The sequence below is a fragment of the Triticum urartu genome, chromosome 3A, assembly GCF_056163025.1.
Source record: "Triticum urartu cultivar PI428250 chromosome 3A, HENAU_Tu73, whole genome shotgun sequence".
Taxonomy (NCBI): domain Eukaryota; kingdom Viridiplantae; phylum Streptophyta; class Magnoliopsida; order Poales; family Poaceae; genus Triticum; species Triticum urartu.
Genome location: NC_141875.1, coordinates 136,401,092 through 136,420,048, shown reverse-complemented (window position 1 = coordinate 136,420,048; position 18,957 = coordinate 136,401,092). Strand labels below are relative to the sequence as shown.

At 44.5% G+C, this 18,957-nt stretch overlaps 2 protein-coding genes across 2 annotated transcripts; one reads left to right on the top strand and one right to left on the bottom strand.

Moving 5' to 3' along the window:
* Window positions 1-9,617: 9,617 nt before the first annotated feature.
* On the bottom strand, window positions 9,618-11,100 carry LOC147978951 (uncharacterized). The gene is made up of 2 exons (XM_087514960.1): window positions 11,077-11,100; window positions 9,618-10,982 (listed from the first exon to the last, which is right to left on the bottom strand). The coding sequence occupies exons 1-2, from the start codon at window positions 11,098-11,100 to the stop codon at window positions 9,618-9,620; spliced, it is 1,389 nt and encodes a 462-aa protein (XP_087371086.1).
* A 2,971-nt stretch (window positions 11,101-14,071) lies between these two features.
* LOC125543298 (uncharacterized) lies at window positions 14,072-17,646 on the top strand. Its single transcript, XM_048706603.2, has 2 exons — window positions 14,072-14,578; window positions 17,040-17,646. The coding sequence occupies exons 1-2, from the start codon at window positions 14,193-14,195 to the stop codon at window positions 17,497-17,499; spliced, it is 846 nt and encodes a 281-aa protein (XP_048562560.1). The 5' UTR covers window positions 14,072-14,192; the 3' UTR covers window positions 17,500-17,646.
* Window positions 17,647-18,957: the final 1,311 nt, after the last annotated feature.

Sequence of the window (18,957 nt, the reverse complement as noted above, 5' to 3'; positions counted from 1 at the left end):
AATTGCCAAAGAACCTATCTGTGAGTTGTGGTATCGAGCCTGATGAAGAAGGCTCAGCTGGAGTACGCCTTACCGCAACGGGCTCCGTCGCCACCTGTACTTACCACATGGACACAGATTGTCGCACACACTTAAACTCAGTTGGGTGGAAGAGATTCCTCGTTGGCAAGAATCTTCGTGTTGGACAGGCCATCCTAATTACTATCAGGAACACCAACCACCCAGGCTTGAGGATGATGATGATCGTCGATATCATCTATAACTACATGTGTGTGTGTGTGGCTATATCATCTAGAACTACATATGATGATCGTCATCGATATCATGTAGAACTACATATGATGATCGTCGTCGATATTATCTAGAACTACATATGATGATCGTCGTCGATATCACCTTGTACTGCTTGAGGATGCATGTTGAGTATATATGAAATTATTATCTAGTACTCCCTCGTTTCCAAATTACTCGTCGTGGTTTTAGTTCAAATAGTACTACCTAGTACCTATAATGCTTTACGAAATTGATATCTAGTAGTACCTAGTATCTGGAAAATTGTTGTTTATTGAAGCTGAAACGGGGTAGAAAGCCGGGGGGGATGATGAAATATATAGCAGTAGCGCGGGGCAAGGAAATCGCTACAGCTAATTAATAGTAGCGCATTCCAAAAACGCGCTGCTGATACAGTCCAGAGTAGTAGTGCGTGTACGGACCGCGCTACTACTAACAGTTAGCTGTAGCGCCTTATTGGTAGCGCGGCTGCCCGCGCTGCTAATAGCCCCAAAACCCGCGCTACTACTAGGGTTTTCCCTAGTAGTGCCAGAGTGGCGATGGCTAGATTCTCGTTGGACAGCTGCATGTCGCCATGGATGACCCGAGCACGAGCTGGCCTCCCTTCCACCTCGATCGCTTGAGTGCCAGGGAGTAGGAAAGGCGTCGGATCGAATGGAAAATTCGCCATTGCCGAAGACCTCGCCGGAGCAGAACTGGTGGGACGGAGCGATGAGGAAACCCTGGTTGGACAGAGTGATTGATGAGACTGAGGAGGGCGGAGAGAAAGAATTGGGAAATGAGCGTCAGCAGAGTCCCGAGCAGAGGGCAGTAAATTTTCAGCAGGGCTGGCATTACGGGAAGACGGAACGATAGAGTCGCTGACCACTGGGTCCCGCATACCACTATTACCGGCTTCCAGATTATTCACCAGAATAGGTGGATTCATCGTGTCAGAAGAGGAAGGCGGAACGGCGATTTCGGGCCGGAATCTACAGTTGACTGCAATATGCCCCCATCTCTTGCAGGCCTTACAGCGGATTCTGTTCTGGCATTTGGGCCTGGAGTGACCCGTCATGAGGCAACGAACACAGAAAAGGCCCGCTGCATTATTGGCCAAAAGGCCCAAAGATTCAAAACGCATTGATCCCGCCCTACCCAGCGCAGTGTTATTGGGCGAAGTTAAAACTGAATTTAATGGGCCCCTTGATTGCTGCATGACTTGATCATGAGAATTAGGCGTGGTTTGCGAAGAAAAGAATTGGGGCTATTGAACAACTTGAACATATGATCGACGAGATTTAGTATTGGACACCACGGTCCACTCCTTAGAGGCCGCATCATGATAACGTCGGTAAAGATGTTTGAGATCATCATCCCCCTCTCCCCAAAGAAGAAAATTCATAGAGTAAAGATCGGTGGACAAGTTGCCGCCTCGAATGATTTCGAAACCCACTTCCGGAGAAGGGACACAGAACTTATATGACCAATTGCGCAGATGAGATACCTTAAAAAGATTGGCAGAACCATCGAAGCAGGCTTGAATGATGAGGCCCACCGATTCTGGATTAAGCTTGATCAACGAACGCTTGAATTCCACCACGAGGAAGAACTTTGTTGATCCTGGCAATACTTGGGCGTTGACACCAGCATTGCATTGCTTCTTGATGTATTCCTCGAAAGCTTTTCCAAGGGAGAAGTTGAGATCTGAGAGAACCATTTGCAGATGTGGCCGACGGGATCAAAGCGATCACCGGCGGGAAATGGCCGCCGTGGTCGGAGTGACCCCCGGCGCAGAAGTTTTGGTGGCCGCCGGGGCCGGAGTGACCACCGGCGGAGGGGCGGAGCGTAGGCTAGGCGGGGCAGGGGAGCTAGGCGGAGCTGTTGGCTAGGCCTCTGTACTATAGCATTCATGCACATAGCACATCTCGTGCTACCTGAATTAATAATTAAGCGCTCCCCACCGGCCGTTCTGGAGGTTTTCGCGAGTAAAGCGATTGTAAATTTGCAGAGGCCCTGCGACGAAATGAAAAATAGGCCCCCAAATGGAAGAAAAAAACATTTACTAAAGCATACCCATGTATAACTATAAAACATCAACATATATCATAGCATCATTCGTGTTCAGGGTTCATTTGCTATATTTAAAGTTTTTAAGTGCATTTCTAGGCGTTTCATGGATATAATTCGATTTGACTCCCGACTCGCGTCTAAGAGTTTGGCCCGACTCCCGACTCCTCCCGTGTCGCCCCTGCGCGGCGACCGGGGGGAACCCTAGCGTCGCCGCGTCCTCGTCCCTCCCCCGACCTCTCCTTCTCGCCGCCGCCGGGTAAAGCCCGGTCGGCGTTGGCGGCGGCGGGATCTCTTCTCCCACAACTCGCTGGATCTGGCGCGGGCGGATCGCTGCGGTTTTTGGCGGCGCGCTGGAGGCGGGGCGCGCTGGCGCGGGCTTGGGGGCGACGACAGGGCTCACGCTCGCGGTTTTCCCTGGTGTGTGTGGGAGTCCGCTCGGGGCGCGCGACGGCGGCCCTCGGCAAGCGGTGGCGGGCGCTGGGCTCTCGGCGGCGCTCCGGCGTGTGCAAGCGGCGGCTCTGTCTCTGACCCGGACGGCGCGGGGGATGGCGGCGGCCCGGCGTGGCCGGCGATCTGGATGCGGTGGTGCCGGCGGCTCGTTGATCTGCCGGTGCTCCAGGGTTCTGCCTGTGGTGCTGGTGGTGACGGCGGCCCGTGCACGAGAGTTGGATCCCTTCGAACTGATCTGGGTGAAAACTTGCCTTCGGCATTTGCTAAGGCCGACGGTGGCGGCGCTATCTGCGTCGTTCCCTTCTTAAAGGCATCACCGTGAAGAAGTTCAAGGCCACTCTCTGCTACCTCCAGAGGAAATCCTGGATCGGATGATCGGATGACGGCGGCGCTCTGGTGTCGTTCCTCCCTTGGGGGCGTCATTCTTGGAGGTACACACGTGATCTCGGGGCCAGATGGTGGATTCTTTGATGGAGCGGTGATTCATCCTACACACTGATGGCGACGGATCTTAACAGTGTGGCGCAATGCAGATTCGGAGTTCGCTGTGGGAGGATGGACTCGCGCAGGAGGACGACGCTGTCGGGCGTCGTGGTGGCGTCGATGGCAGAGAAACCTGGCATGGTACATGCAACAGTACAACTCTGAAGATGGATTGGTGGCAGGTGGCCGCGGCGGCCTCATACCCAGCAGGCATCCTGATTGAGGAGTGCGCCAGACTGGTAGGTGCCCCATACCCGGCAGGCGTCCTGGTTGGGACCTCAGGTCTTAGATGTTTAAATTTGGCTGCGATGTCTGTTTGGTATTAGGTCCAGACTATCTGCGCCCCTTCATCAATTGGATAGGTGTAGCGACAGTTGTTGCTTAGATGGTGGATTTAGTCTTGCTGTTGTATGGCTTTATAAGGTCTTGTGAAAATAATTAATAAAGTGGTCGTATGCATCGCCCAGATGCAGAGGCCGCGGGTCATCCTCTTTTTCTAAAAAAATTGTACCGCGGGTACATGAAACAGTGCACAAAAATGGTTTGAAAAACATATTTAGGCTCTTGAGTATATTTGTACGACTTATGTAAGAAATAAAAAAAAACAAATATCTCTATCTCGAGAGTCAACCACAAACATGGAATTCATTCATTTTTGCAATTCTACAAAATGTAAATGAAGTCTAAAAAACATGAAACTTGAAATAGTGTCATGATAACACCTCAGTATTGTACTTAAAAATTGAGATGGTTCAAGAAAGTTTTCATGTCAACTGCTTAAAAACTGAACCATCTCCCAAGAAGAATCATGGTTTCGAGAGTGAATGCGATAGGTATGAAGGCGAATTAACATTTTCTTCATTGTTTGACCTTATAATTTTTTACACACTCAACATACACCGTATAATCCTTCATGTTAAAATTTGGCACTTTTCAAAGCTCGTATGCTATATCTAAGTCATTAAGTGCATTTATAGGCATTTAATGGATACAATTCAAATTTGAACTACGACTAGAGGCTAACGCGCGCTTTGTCGCGCCGTTCTTCACTCATGAAATTATCCTTTATAGCTATAGATTATTATGATCAGTTGTTTTGCTTTGATTTTATCTGTATTGTCGTTGTGTTTTAATTTTTTACTGCTGGTGTTTTTTTCTCGTGTCGTGTTGGGTTCCTGTTGGAGTTTTTTTTTCAAGAGAAAAGAGGAGTTATTTGATGCTGTAAATTCTTTGCACATTTTGGCCTTGGTATTAGTCCCGTGGTGATTGTTTGAGCCTCTTAGGCGTTCTTATTTCATGCTAAACTAATGTAATTGCTACTGTGGCGCTCACATAGGTCAGCACACACGACGCTCTTACTCACTCAGCTTGGCTCCCTACTCCTCTCGCTCGTTTAGTATTTTTTCGCTCACCCTACTACAAGCTGAGAAAAATCACCTATCTTGTTTTATTTGAGAAGGTTAGTTAAACTAAATGATGTTTAAGGAACTTTAAATATATTATGAATTTTGAAAACCATAACTTTTAGAAGCATTCATGAATTTAAAATATATCCATCATTTAAAAAAAATTCACAAATAAAAAGGTTTCAAATTTGAAAAATGTTCACAAACTTCAAATAATCATGAATTTTAAAAATATCCATAAATTTAATCAATATTAACGACTCTCAAGAATTTTAAAATATGTTTATATTTTTTGAAGTACACAAATTTTAGTAAGTGCTCATAAAAACATGAAAAAATAAACAATAAAAAGGGAAGAAGAAATAAAACTAAACAACACACTTACGTATGGGGCCCTAATGATCCCCACAACCCTCGAAGCATTAGAACGCTTCAATTCGAGGGAGCTTAGTAACTCTATAGATTACATGAAACAGTACACAAAATGATTTTAAGAAAATCATATCTAGGGTCTTGAGTATATTTTTATGAATTCTACAAGAAATTAAAATAAATTTCAAAGATCTCTATGGCAAGAGTCAACCACAAACATGGATTTCATTGATTTTAAATTCGAGAAAATATAAATGAAGTCTGAAAAACATGAAACTTGGCATGGTGTCATGATATGCCCTCACTATATTGCAGTAAAAAATTTAGAAGGTTTCGCGGAATTTGTCATGTACACTACTTATAAACCAAACCATCTCCGAGGAAGAATCGTGGTTTCAAGAGTGAATGTGATATGTTTGAAGGCAAATTGACATTCCCTTCATCGTTTTACCTTAAAGAAAGTCTACACTTAACATACATTTAAGAATCCTCCTTGTTAAAATTTGGCACTTTTCAAAGCTCATTTGCTATGTTTAAGTCATTAAGCGCATTTCTAGTCATTGAATAGATACAATTCAAATTTGAATTGCGACTACATGATACAATGCACAAAAATGGTCAAAAACATATTTTGGGTCTTGAGTATATTTGTATGACTCATATAAGAAATGAAAAGAAATTTCAAAGATCTCTATGGCAAGAGTCAGCAATAAACATGGAGTTTGTTTTCTTTTTAATTCTAAAATGTAAATGGGGTTTGAAAAGCATGAACTTGGCGTGGTGTGGTAAAATTTTGAGAGTGTTTAAGAAAAGTTGTCATGTACACTGCTTAGAAAATGAACCATCTCAGAGGAAGGATTGTGGTTTCGAGAGGGAATGAGTCAATTTTTTAAGGAGAATTGGCATTTCCTTCATTTGACCTTGATTTTTTTCCTACACTCAACATATAGAATCATTCGTGTTCAAAGTTGGCACTCTGTAGGGTTCATTTGCTATATTTAAGTTATTAATTCTATTTCTAGGCATTTAATAGATATAATTCAAATTTGAACTACAAGTACATGAAGCGATGCACAAAAATGGTCCAAAAATATCATATTTAGGGTCTTATGTATATTTGTATTTCTTATCCAAGTAATGAAGAAGAAATTTCAAAGATATCTATGACAAGAGTCAACCAGAAACATTGTGTTTATTGTTTTTTAATTCTAAAAAATATATGTAAAGTCTGCAAAGCATGGAAAATACACTAAGGCAAAAATTAAAAATTTGAAACATAATGTAGTATGTTCCACAAATATAATTTTGGGATCATGTTAGGTAATGTTTTTTGAAGGCGCTACATAACTGTTCATCTCATGTTTTTAGAGGACTAACATGAAACAAACAAAATATTAATGTATTTTTTGAAGTTCATATGTTTGCAAAACTTACATGTATTTCAGAACAATATAAACTAGTCCCTCCATTTCTAAAGTTAAGCCTTTTTAGATATTTCAATATGGACTACGTATGGATGTATATAGACGTATTTTAAAGTGTAGATTCACTTATTTTGCTCCGTATATATTCCGTTTAAAATCTCTAAAAAGGCTTGTAGTTATGAACGAAGGGAGTAGTAACTATCTCCACATGTTAGAGAAGATATTGAAAAAGTACATGTATTTCAAAGAAAAAAACATAGACATGCATTGAGCAGGATGAGCCTACCTCCTAACGCCGAATATCTCCCCTGCCAAGGTTCCACCCTAGTTGCGACCTTATCCACTAGTGGGTCAAAGTCCACGATCGTAAGCTCCCTATTTGCTGCAACAGGGAGACCAAGATACACAATAGGGAGACTAAGATACACAAGATGGAAATATTAGATTCAATGTTAACTGGCTTGGTCAATCGTCAGAGGCTCATCAGAGTAACTGAAAAATCTACCGCACCACCCAAGAATAGTATGCAAGGTGGGACGAGGATCCCCTGACGTAGCCCATCCTGCCATTGAGACACTTACACATGGGTCCTACCAAGTGCGGGGCCCACCTGTCAGCGACCGAAAGGCAGTGAAAGGCAGGGTTAGCTACGTCAGAGGATTTGTGTCCTGCAAGGTGGGGGTCACGACTGTATCACTTGATGATCGGGTCGATGTACTGGAAGCAGGTATAGTCAACGTCGTCCAAGATGGTGCTTCTAATCCAAGCATGACGTACTGGTCGTGCCTCCAAGGTATCCATACGTACGGAAATGAAAATCCAACAATGTAGGGCAGTTCTAACAGCCCCTGCACAACATCAGGAAACAAAAGGACGTTGGAGAGGTGGATGCAAAAGGACGCTACCAGATTGGATGATGCGGCCAGCCATGCCCCCACCTCAATTGTATGGGCAACCCCCTTTAGGGTTTCGTGTGATCATCCCCTCTCTAGGGTTTGATGCGACCAACCCACTTTCCCACTAATGGGCCTTAGACCCATACGGCTGAGGAGGGGGCATGTTGTATGTGATCTCTTTGCCAAATTGATTTTATACCCCTAGTTGTGTCACCCTCGGCAGGTTTGCCCCTAGTTTTTGAAAACCCTCGTTCTTGCCCAACTCACTTTGGTTTTCTTATGCTTTTGCCCTTCCGGCACGGCTCCGTCCAGTCAGCGCCGTTTGACCGCTACCGGCGCTAGATTTTGGACATTTTTGCCCCTGTGAATGCTAACTTCAGTACCCCTTCGTCCTCACCCAGCTCTCACGAAAAATAGAGGAAAGGAAGGCGCGACCAGATTGGAGGGGGGCGGGACGCAGGAGAAGAATGAGCCGGTGCGCATGGCGAGCTCGGGCTCATCCAGCTTCTCGCCGGCGACCGGAGAGGTAAGCAATGTGGTGGGGTCGTGCTTCTCCACCCTACCCGACATTTTGGGGTTCAAAGCTAGGGTTTGTGACATTTTGGGGGAAATTTGACTTTTTTTAGGTCGATGGGGTCGGGATTGTGCAGCATTCATCAGAGTTTTATCTTCCCGACGAGTCTTACTTCGGCTTGGAGTTTCTGTCGAAGCATCGATGCCCTGGTCATGGCCTTGTTCCTGCCCGCTGTGTATCATGGGGTGGTGCAAGCAGTGGTCGTCATTTTTTAGGTTGCCCATTGGATGTAAGTTCATGTCAAATTGATCCAGATTTTTTTTGCTCTCTAATTTTTACTTTTCTAATTATGAATCTTGATTTACAATTAGTTATCAGATGAGTGTGACTGGGTGGTTTGGGTTGACCCAGCTCCTCCATTGCGTGTTGGACTAGCTTTTGAAGACTTGCACGTTGAGGTTGAAGGCAGTTGGATCAAGTGCCACCATTTGAAGAAGGAAAACATTGAGCTGGCAAGGAAGAACAAGGCTTTGAAGAAGAAGCTTAGAGAGAGAGATGCGATGTTACTGTTGTGGGCACTGTTGCTTGTGGGAATTAGTATGATAGTTGCACTACTATGGTAGTTCTCGAAGAAATTATGCAGTTGTTCGATGTCAGCTATAGTAGTTTGGTATTCCAAGATGTTGTTGTTGTCAAATGTGGTCTTAAACTTGTCAAATGTGGTTTGGTGAATGAATTTGATCTTGCCAGCTAAATTTGATCTTGTCAGCTCAATTTGATCGTAAACTTGTGAAATGACAGATGAATGGCACAAGTTCAACAACAACTTGAGATCATATAACATTGTGCATCACATATGAATATCACAAGTTCGACAACCTTAAGATTAGACCATATTGTGCATAACAACACCATAACACACAGTAGACATAACAGGTGCATCTCAGAAGTTTAGCAACATCACACAATACACATAACAATACATAAAAGGTGTAAAAACACCATCTAGTTGATAACAGCATCTAGAACTTCAGCTTTTTGCTCCTGGTGTTTCTGGCTGGGTTTGGAGCTTCCCTTGCCTTGCTTCTAGTGTTTCTGGCTGGGTTGGGGCCAGTTGGTGGAGCTTGGTTTTGTGCTGGTTCTTTTGATGCAGGAGGAACAACCTTGCTGTCAACACTGCTTCCAGTAGCTGAGAATGTAGTTGTTGGTTGTACATCTCCACCTCTCTTCTCTTCACACACCTTGGAGAAGCTCCTCTATGTGCTGCTTTTTTATAGTTTTTCCTAGGGCTAAACAATTGCAAACATGTTACAAATTGTAATGTATGCATGAACAGAAATGGATGTGAGAATTGCACATACCTTACTACACTTGCTTGTGTAGATGCTTCATGAGATGGTTCCCTTGGTGGTCGCATTTCATGCTGGACTACATCAGGTATTGGCTGATCCTCATCTTGCACTTGTGCTATTGCTGGCTCATCTGCTGTTGGATGATCATCTGCATTTTGTGCACCCCAATGCTCTTCTTCTCCAAAAGCTGGATCAACAGATCGTGTGCATCCCTTGGCTTGGTGTCCACATCTACCACACATTTTGCACTTCTTCTTCCTTGTCCCAAGGCCATTTCCTTCACTGCTTGCTCCAATCCTCTGTTTTCTTGGCCTGCCTGGTGCTTGCTTCTGAACAGGAGCACATAACTTGAATTCAGGATCTACAATGTCCCACTGCTACTTGCCTTCCAAAGCTGGTAGGTTTTCAGCATAAGTGGCTCTGAACATCTCAACAGAGTAGTACTTATGGACATACTTATCAATTGCACTAGCATCACCCCTTAGAGAAGTGATGAAGAAAAGTGCATGGATGCATGGCTTACTAGTGACCTGCCATTGCCTGCAACTGCAAGTCCAGTTCTCTAGGTCCACATGATACCTCCATTCCCTCTTCTCTCTGTCAGTTGCAGGTACCTCAGTCTCTGTTGGGCTTCTCCTAACAATGCTCATCTCCAAACCTTTAGTTTTCTCCATTAATGCCTTCATTACTGCTAGTATGATGTTGTGCCCAATGAAATGGTCAATGCAAATTCTTTTTCTTAGGTCAAACTTCTCCATAATGTACTGCCTACTCTTGTCAAGCAGGTCAACTAGGTGTAGGCCCTTGTATTTCTTGATTCTAGAGTTGAATGATTCAGCTAGATCAACCTTGCTCAACTCAGTGAAATCTGCTCTAGCCCAGATTTTGGTGTGGTGCTCCTCAAGATACTCCTTCACTTTGAGCTTGCTTTTCAACTGGTTCAGATGATAATTGTGCTTTTTGATGCTGTAAGTTAGTGAGCAAGGCCACAGATTGTCATCATAAAATTTCCCTTTGAATTTCTTACCAAAATTTTGAGACAAATGTCTCATGCACTCTCTGTGCTCAACTCCAGGATAAACATCATCAACAACACTCTCCAGTCCTTTGCAAGCATCAGTATGGATAGCTAATCCTTCAGGATGTCCTATAACTTTCTTCAAATTATTAAAAAACCATGTCCAACTCTCAGTGGACTCCACTTCAAGAACACCATATGCAACAGGAAATAACCAATTGTGTGCATCTAGGGCACATGCTGCTACAAGTTGGCCCCTAAACCTACCATGCAATGCAGTTGCATCTACAGCCAAGTATGGCCTGCACCCCTCTAGAAACCCCTTTTGACAAGCTTTGAAACAGACAAAAACCCTTCTAAAACACTCTTTGTAGAATTTCTTTCCTTTTAACTTGTACTCCACTGTGTGATGGTCAATGTCAACAACACTGCCTGGTGATGCCCTCTCTACTTCTGCTTTGAAAGCAAAAAGTAATTGAAAACTGTCACTATACTTACCATATATCTTGTCAAGTGCCATTTCCTTACCATAGTAGCATCTGCTGTAAGGCACCTCAAGACCATACTTCTCTAACAACCTACCATGAATTTCCTTTGTGCCAATCCCTGGATTTTTTCTGATCCAAGCCATAGAAGCATCTGCAATCCACCTTCTTTTTGCAGCTCTCAATATCTGAGATCTGCTCACACTAGGACATGTGTGAGGGTGGGGGTTCACTTTGATCTGAAAATAAAACAAGGACGCCTGTCAGTACAACATTAGTAAAACAAAAAGTCACAATTTTAAAACAAATAGTAGTAAACTAAATAGCTAGTACCTGAAACAAAGTGATCCTCCTCATCACAGATGCATGCAGCCTCCACTTACACCTGTCATAGGCACATTTAACAGTGAACCTACTCTGGTCACTCTTCAGTGTGATGTACTCAGTTTCAGACTTGATTGAGAATGTTCCAACTGCATTTCTGCAATCAACTGCCCCAGGAAAGACCACACCTTCCTCAATGCTTGGGTTATCTCTATCATACATCATGACAGGTCTGTCCTCATCTACATCCGCAAAAGCTCACATGTCATGATCCTCTTGCCTTTCATCTTCATCAGTATCTGAAAATCCTGTAGGTATGTAGTCTTCATTTGCTGCATGTTCCTCATTATTTTGTTGTACATAACCTGGATAAAGCTTCTCATCCTCCTCATCAGACAAAATAGGTGCATCAAGCAGTGCTTCCTCCACAACTGGATCAGGTTGATCTTCTTGTTTCTCAGTGAAAGTTGGAGCAGTTGGGGTGGTACTAGCACTTGCTGCACTAGTGCCAGGAGCACTAGGAGTACTGCTAGCTCCTGGCCTAGATGCACATGGTCTACCACTTCTTCTACCTCTGGTCCCACCAGCAGTTGTCCTAGATGCAGGTGTTTTCTCACACCTTTCTCCTCTCTTTATCTGAATTACTGTAATTTCCAAATTGCATGACCTTGTCTTTGCATTTCTTGCAAACATCAAACCTAACTCATTATCACACTGTAAAGGGTTCCAACTCTCCTGTGAATTGTCCCAATATCTTATTTCAACAGGATCAAACAATCCCCATGGATACTTTGCACAAATATTAGCCCTAAAATTATTAAATGAACTACTACTGCTGTCCGCAACTAATGGAAATGTGAAGCTGCTTTCTTTTCCTCTGGTACCAGCAGAGACTATGACTGTGGTCTCCATTCTAACAGACAGAAAGAATGCAACATCTGGATCCATCCTACAATAATGAACACAACATCTACCATGACTAAATCTTCTCTGAATCAAGCCTACGATACTAAGGAAAAGCAGATCTGAGACTTACCCCGTCGGGATCTCCCGTGCAGATGCGGTGCCCTTGCCCTTGTCGCCCTGACTGCTACCACAACCGCCTTCAACGCTCCCCTTAACCGATGGCGAGCTTTTGTCGCCGTCGACGACACCACTGCCGCCGTGGCCGTGCGCGCAACCATCGCCCTCCCGCGCCGATGCGATTCCCTTCTTGTGGCGGCAGCCGCCGCCGCATAGGGTTTCTCCATTCTCCCCCATCGCCTGGAGATGGATGTGCTGGTGCTGCAGACGACGTTCTGGTGGTGGTGCCCCTAGGGTTTCTGGATCTGGTGTTGAGGCATCGACGAACTAGGGTTTGGACAGGGAGAGAGAGTGACGGGAGGAATGGGGAACGAAAGAGTGAGGTGGGGAACAAGCGAGTGAGCACGGGGGGCAAGCCGTGTCCTAAATCTAGCGCTGGTAGCGGTCAAACGACGCTGACTGGACGGAACCGTGACGGGGGGCAAAAGTACAAAGAAACCAAAGTGAGTTGGGCAAGAACGAGGGTTTTCAGAAACTAGGGGCAAACCTGCCGAGGGGGACACAACTAAAGGCACCAAATTAATTATCCCTTATATATGTCAAGCTCAAGGCGAGGTTATCATCCTTGTTTCCAGGTCAACCCCCTTCTCTTTGTCATGTATAGCACTCCACAAAATGATTAACACCTTAATCATAAACATGCCCATGTGTTTCCAAAAAAACTAAACACTTAGAGGGCCTAAGAAACACCACCCCCATCACCGGAGGGGCAAATCCCATCTTGACCAGTCAACGATTTACCACATGCTTTCCAGTAAATCCGAATTCCACCTTTATAATAACCTAATTTCAAAGGAAGGACGGCTTCATCCTAATCGCCTCGCGAGAGGGTACTGCAAATTAACCATAGCTTGTTTCATAACATTTGCATATTCACGTAGACACACAGAATGGTCAAAGTTGTTTATGATCAGAGATCGCGAAGCGAGTATTCGCAAAACATGTTGTTTTCAGTTGGAGGATAATATTCTGAGAGAGACAAAACCGGACCTGTAGCCTGCTGTTCATCATCAGAAATGCCCGCAGACAGAGACACCGATATGAAAACCTTTGCCTGATGCCTCGGGACTCCTCGTCTGCGCTTGCCCCTTTAGCACCAAAGAGGAAACGAGGACGTTGCGCGCGCTGACGCCCGCCTGGTTCCAGTCATCATGGCTTGCGTCACAGAAACCTCGCGAGGTGTCTCTTGTCTTGATCTCTCTGTCCTCGCGAGACAGTCTGGTGAGGCCGCTCATGAGAAGGTCTTGCGTCGTCCACCTCGCGAGGCTTGGCCTCTCGCGAGGGTCTTGAGTGTTTGTTGAAAAAAAGGGCCGTATGGGGCCGCTGGTGGAGCCACGCTGCGGGTCGCAGGCAGGCAAGTTTGGGAACCCCCGTTCCCAGAACGCCGACACCCATCTTGACGAGTCTATGATTTACCACATGCTTTCCGGTAAATCTGAATTCCACCTTTATAATAACCTAATTTCAAAGCAAGGAAGACTTCATCCTAATCGCCTCGCGAGAGGATACTGCAAATTAACCATAGCTTGTTTCATAACATTTGCACATTCACGTAGACGCACAAAATGGTCAAAGTTGTTTATGATCAGAGATCGCGAAGCGAGTATTCATAAAACATGTTGTTTTCAGTTGGAGGATAATATTCTGAGAGAGACAAAACCGGACCTGTAGCCTGTTGTTTATCATCAGAAATGCCCGCAGACAGAGACACCGGCAGCAAGCAGATGCACAAGCCGTCCCCGACTCGGCAGATATTTTTGCAAGAAGAAAAAAAGAAAGAGACTCGGGAGATATTCGGCTACGCGTCGTCCTCAGAATAGAGACACGCAGCGGGCGAAACGAGCGCGCCATCCGACGCCACGCTCGCCGCCGCGGAATATCCAAAACCGAACTGGAAACGGACCCAACAAATACCCAAGTCAAATGAAATGACCCTTCTCTCCTCCGCTCCGCTCCGCCCCTCTCTCACGCAGTTCACACACTCCTCTCTCTCTCCTCATCCCACCAAAACCTAAGCAGAGGAGCTCCGAATCCAGGCTCGCATGGCCAACCTCCTGCACCTCCCGGACCTCGCGGCGGCCCGGCCGCCCGCGCACGGCGTCGTGCGGAGGAGGGGGGCGAGGGTCGTGGCGGCGGCCAGGGCCGGGGGCCGCGTGAAGCAGGAGGAGGCCGGGACGGGGACGGGGCGGGGGCGGGTGATCAGGGTCACGGACCCCGTGCGGGACGGGAGGCTGCCGGTGCCGGCCCCGCCGCCGCTCTTCTCCGTGCCGATGACGCCGGCCTCGGAGTCGCCGGCGGCGACCACGCGCCGGGACGACGACGAGGAGGAGCGGCGCAGGTACTACCTCAACCTGGGCTACGCCATCCGCACGCTCAGGGAGGAGATACCCGACGTCTTCTACAAGGAGCCCAGCTTCGATATCTACAGGTCCGTGCCCATGTTTCATTGCCTCTCTCTGTCTTCACCTTGAGATCCTTTCAGAAACTTTTATTTAAAAAAAATACAAAAACAAAGGATCAACTGTTAGGTGGAACCCTGGTGAATTTGGGGTAAAATTGGTTAGTGCTTCTAATTGATTGATTAGCATCGCTGTCTATTTGTGGCTACTTCATAAGGGATTGGTCTGTGACACACTGGCATCAGCTTCTAATTGGAACGTGCTAAATGCATATTTCGCTGCAGATATGTCTCTGGGTTAAGTAGTTGCGCCGATGCAGTACTTATTTGATTGCCATTGAGCGATGTTGATGGCTAGATTGTCTCACAATACCGCATCTCTTCTAGCTTGAAAGTATAGTCTAGCTTAGTCTTTCGGTACTCTTCACACCTATCTAGTGTTGGATGTTTTTCGAGTTGGGATGGATGACCTGGGCAGCGCAGCTACTATTGGGCTATCAAGCATCAGAAGAACCACATTTCAGAAACCATCTAATGAAGCTTAGGTTTTATCTCTATATAAAGTTAATTAGGATATGGTTTGTCTTGTGGATGTGAGTAGGATCTCTTACTTGTAGAGCTACCCAATGCATTCCTCAAGAGATTCAGAGATTCATGTTTAAGGCAGTAGCATCGGTCCTCTAGTGTTGATTCTGAGTGGACAGTGGTACAATGAACTGAAATGTGGACTGGAGAGCAGAGTATATGTGTGACAGGCTTGACCCAGTGGTGGGAGGCTCTTGTACTAGATTTGCAATGTGATGGCATCCATCTTTTCTTCTTTCTTATGCACACGGTTAGCCTCTACATGCTATCTGTTTCTTTTTTCTTCTGTTGCAGAGTCTTGTTTTGTTTCTTTATCGGGAACTAGTAAGTTAATTAGTGTAATAGAAACACATCCTAGCTTGTAAAAGAACCAGTGGTGCATGGTGAGGGAGGAAGAGATGACCGGGCTGATCAAGTTTTAAAGTAGGTTCTTGTTTGTGTCGATCATCATCGATCTATGGTGATAGCTTAGCGCTGTAGTTGCCCTTTTGGCAATTTTCTTTGTTTTGCTCTGCATTTTATAGAGGGTTCCTGCATCCATTTTCCCTATCTTCTGTTGTTGGGAGCTTTTATCCTCGTAACACAAAGACAGTCAGTTCTCCTGCTTGTTCTCCTTAAAAATACAATCTAATTCTGGTTAGTATGTGTTTTCTGGTTCGGTTGGGGTGTAATGATGTCTCTGTCTTGTTAGCATACTGTGGCCATCTTGTTTAATAATTATCAATTAATGCAAGCAATATGACATTTGCTTAAGCTTATCTTATCCATTTAGCGTGTTGTCTAATCTACGATGCAGACTGGGAGTGGGACCAAACATTTATAAACATGACCCAACATCAGTTGCTTACATAAGTGTTTCTTGCATTAACCCTATCAGTATGTCAGTTGTCCATTAGAGTTTATATTTTATTATTGCGATCATGAGGTTATCCCCTGCAATAGTGCAAAAGAGCCGTTGCTAAGAGTATCTTTTGCATGTGGGACTCGGGTGTTAAGATTAGAAGGGGTGAGGCTAGCTAAATTATTTGAGGAACCGGTTCTAGTTTGAGGACCGAGTCTAAGCAAATAAAAGAATTGAATGGGCGCAATGTCAGTTTGCAAACTCTCACAAGATAAATATGCTAGTGTTCAGAAAAAGGTAGAGCTGATTGTCTTTCTGCTAGCTAGTGGGTCCTACAGCCGGGTCTAAGACATTGTAGCAAATTTTGCTCTGCTAGACTCTCTATGGGTGGCAGACTTCATCTCAACAAAATCTCAGCACATTGCCCATGCCCTAACCATTTAAATTACATCCAAATCATACAGTAGTTTTCTTGCGTCTTTAAGATGTCTTCGAATATTCACTGAGCTTAGTGGCTGTTTGGTTTGAGACTAAGTTTGCCTAAGGTTGCCACGCACAACGTTAAGCAAGTTTGACCAACTTAGTTGGGCGTTTGGTTCCAGCCACATCTTGGGAAAAATGCTTTTTGCCAGACTAGGGCCCCAAACTTAGTGTGGCAAGATTCCCTTAGGCTTGCCAATTTGTGGCTCCAACTTTATTGAACTAACCTTAGGCAAGTTTGGCAAAAACTTGTGGCAAAGTGTGGCATTGCTAGGCCTAGAACCAAATTAGACCCTAAGAGAAACAGAAAAATACAATATTTTGTATCTGAATTACGAGGTTACTATTAAACCTGCATGTTTAATTGCTCGATCTTGGCTCTGTTCGAACTTTAGCATGTATTTCTAATGCTTTGCAGTTGCTCCCATGAGTTGAGTAACTTGAGCCTGCATCTGTCTTCCATTCTAATTAACTTATTATGTTATGCAGAGTACATTGCACGAAGGTTGCATTTTCTTGTACAGATTTGTACTGTTGAGTCTTATCATTGGTCTTTTCCTAATTCTGTTTGTTGCTATTTGCCAGAGATGATATCGTCTTCAGAAACCCTTTCAATAAATTTGAGGGCATTGACAATTACAGAAGTCTATTCTGGGGATTGCGCTTTACTGGACGGATCTTCTTCAAAGCATTATGGGTTGATATAGTTAGTATATGGCAGCCTGCCGAGAATCTTATTATGATTCGCTGGATTGCCCACGGCATTCCTAGAGTCCCATGGGATGGCCATGCCCGCTTTGACGGTGCCTCCGTTTACAAACTCGACAGGAATGGGAAGATCTATGAGCATAAGGTACATAACATTGCTACGACCCCACCAACAAAGTACAAGGTCCTGTCTGTACAAGAGCTAGTCAGATCACTTAGCTGTCCGTCCACTCCAAAACCGACATATTTCGAGGCTTCATCTCAATCTTTGAGCACGGCGTCGCTTTATTCGAGGTTGGCATGGATCAGACGCCTAGCAAATCTCAGAGGAGGATAGGGTGGGTCTTAGCACGATACTTACAAAATCTACCTTTTTGTTGTATTGTAGTTACCAATCACTGATGAGTAGTACTGAATCATAACTGTTGTATATATGTACATAGACAAATTTATACAGAATAAATTTGTTCTTGGTTGAGCTGTATGGACTGCAGTGCTGCATATGTTTGTGAGCAAGCTGATTTGGGGGCGTGCCTGCTCCGGTTCCCTGAAGTCGCCGATCTGGACATTGCAACGGTCTCCAAAACAGCAAGTCTGACTACTAGTTTTATTGCAGTATTATATCTATAAATCCAGGCTAAAATTATATATGTTGTGAACCATATGAAGTCCAGCATTATTATGTCTATAAATCCAGACTAAAGTTATATATTGTGAACCAAATGAAGTCCAGCATTCTTTGTGTCCATTTTGTCATGTTATAAATACTCAGAACATAATGGTTGAGTAAATCAACTCGAAAGAACAAAGGTGCAGCGTTCCCTTGTCTAAGATCTCACAAAATAATGTGCTAAATTCATCTAGCACGACGCCAATAGCTGCACCAGCCATGTCTAAGACCTTCTACACTATCACGCGCACACAGCAGAAGGTTAATCAGCAAAAGCATGACGAGCAACAGCAAAGATGTACGCTAAGTTTAGGAGTTTTTCCTTTTGAACCGAGTTTAGGAGTTTGTTAAATGTTAACCGTTGCGCTAAGCGGTGACACCATGTTCAAAATCCATGTATCAGGACTACTGCACATAATTTTAAGATAACAAAACATGATGTTCTATGGTACGGACTTGTAACACATCCACATTCTTTCGGACAGTCACATTATTACGCGGGACACAAGTTCAGATTCTACCTTCAACCATGAAATAAGACATCAAGCCCTCAAACTTCCAAGTTTAGCACAAGTAACCACCGATCCTGTAAGAACTGGATGGATAGGGCAGAATCAGGATGAGGACAGTAGATATTCATGGCCATCAGTCGATTTGATCATTAACAAATACTTTTATAAGCACAAACAGTGTTTTGCATCGGTATCTTCAAAACCATGCATACTTTTTGACACCAATAGTGATAATAATAAATGAACCTAATATTTTTCATTTGCTTCATCATGAGGCCCACGGCAGTAGGTCCGTAGTACTCCCTCCATCCCAAAATAAGTGTCTCAACTTTGTACTAACTTTAGAAGTATATAATAAGTTCGGGACAAATGATTTGAGATGTCTAGCACCAAGCAAAGCGGTCTAAAAAATTCAGCTTGATTAGAAAATAAGAAAGATTATGCATTTTATATGAGCTTACCCAGCTTCAAAACTGAAAGCAACATGTTACTGGCCCAAAATGCTCAAGCCTAACCGGATAAGCGAAAATAGTCACACCGAATAATTCAACCAGAACAGGAAACACACATTTGATATGAAACTTGGGCCGTGTCCACTCCCTCTTGCATGCCA